The sequence below is a fragment of the Echinops telfairi genome, unplaced genomic scaffold (genome assembly GCF_000313985.2).
Source record: "Echinops telfairi isolate 266 unplaced genomic scaffold, ASM31398v2 ScPeMD7_7458;HRSCAF=8496, whole genome shotgun sequence".
In the NCBI taxonomy this organism is placed as follows: domain Eukaryota; kingdom Metazoa; phylum Chordata; class Mammalia; order Afrosoricida; family Tenrecidae; genus Echinops; species Echinops telfairi.
Window position 1 is genome coordinate 28,968,100 of NW_022111358.1, and position 1,727 is coordinate 28,969,826.

The window sequence follows — 1,727 nt, forward strand, 5'->3', positions numbered from 1 at the left end:
CAATCCCCTTAACAGATCAAAGCCTAGCTATTTCTACCCAGGCTAGTCACAGACGGCTAGTCACAGCTGAAGCTCTCTTACCTGCTCGTGGTTCTGCTTGAGACACAGCAGCTCCTCCTTCAGGGACTCCACCTGCGCCTCCAGGTCGGACTTGCACAGGGTCAGCTCATCCAGGATCCTGCGCAGGCTGTTGATGTCGGCCTCCACCAGCTGCCGCAGGGACAGCTCCATCTCATACCTGGTCATGGAACCACAGGGCCAAAGGTCAGCGGGGAAGACTTTGTTTCCTCCGATGTACCTGACCGCTCTCATGCCATTCATTAGATTTTGAAATGTGGTGATTTTTTTTACAAATCTTTTTGAAAGGAAAAAATAAACCCGCTGTGCTGAGTGAGACCCGTTTCTTCCCCGAAGCCTGCCAAGTTCTCGTCCAACATGATCTGTTCTGAGAATCTCATTCACAGGTGGCTCTCTAAGCCCCATCATCTTTGCCTTTTTAAGTAAGTCAGTGAACTTCATGAGTCTATTACGAATGGGCTTGATTTGTCTCAGAGCCTTGCTTTTCTCATCTGGCTACTAGGGACCAAATTAGCATTTCAGGTTGCCCTGAAGATAAAGAAGTGATGTAAGCCAGATCACATTGTAAGCTGTAAAGGCCCATTTTGAAAATGTGCAAGACTCTTATGGATGGATGTAGAGACATTGATCCTCAGAAAGAAAGGGATGTCATTTCCTATCTCTGTGATTTAATCATTCTTTCTGATGGCTGATAGTAAGGAGCCTGTATTAAGAGACCTGTTGAAAGGTTACTTTTAAACTCGGTCTGAGATTGACTTTAAAAGAGGAAGAATGAATGGTTTCCTGCACTCTGTCAAACCAAACTTAAAATACAGAATCAGGGCGCCAAGAGGACTTTAAAGGACATCTAACTGAAGGCAAAAAACCCTCCCAACATCATCCTAGAGAGCAACGTATTTGCATAGTCCCAGGGACAGAGCGTTCATCCCTCTGAAATGCATCCTGGCCCATCACTAGACCGCTCTGATCCTCAGGAAGTCTCACTTGGTCCTGAAGTCATCTGCAGCCAGCTTGGCGTTGTCGATCTGCACCACCAGCCTGGTGTTCTCAGCCTTGCTGCACAGGATCTGGAAGACCCAAAGCATTCCAGAATCAGCAAGGACTTGGGAGCCCTAGTGGCATAGTACATTATGGCATAGTACATGATGCGTCGGGCTTCTCCACACAAGGTCAGAAGTTCAAATCTACCAGCTGTTCTGTGGGAGAAAGGTGAGGTTTTCTACTCCTAGAAAGCGGGGGCGGTTCTGCCCTGTCCGATCAGATTGCTAGAAGTCAGAATCAACTCAAGGGCAGTGAGGTTTTTATGGCTTTTGTTATTTTCAGCCCAAAACCAAGCCCTATGAACCCACTTACAGGAAGGAGTGTGCTGAGAAACCATAGCATATCGTACACCAGGGGCTTCAACCGTTCATGGAGAAATTCCATCTTCTTTTCATTCCATTTCTCATAAACTTTTTGAAGGCTTCTTGTATGATAGGGGCTCAAATAGATCTGAGAAATCCTATTTCATGCTGCACAGGAACTGGGGAGAGTGTTCATGGTGGCCCTAGAGCAGGGGTCTTCAAACTACGGCCCACGGGCCACATGCGGCCCGCCGAGGACATTTATCTGGCCCACCAGGTGTTTTTCCCCCTTTTGTTTTTTTTTTT

General features: G+C 47.1%; 1 protein-coding gene across 1 annotated transcript in view; it reads right to left on the reverse strand.

Annotated features, from left to right (window-relative positions):
• The window catches only part of LOC123522705 (keratin, type I cuticular Ha3-I-like), a 6,068-nt gene that overhangs the window by 2,435 nt on the left and 1,906 nt on the right, over positions 1–1,727 (reverse strand). Inside the window, exons 2-3 of the mRNA XM_045299339.1 lie at positions 1,063–1,180; positions 65–238 (exon numbers count right to left, since the gene is read on the reverse strand). Coding sequence (XP_045155274.1) covers positions 65–238; positions 1,063–1,180 — 292 coding nt within the window. The remainder of the gene's footprint in view (positions 1–64; positions 239–1,062; positions 1,181–1,727) is intronic.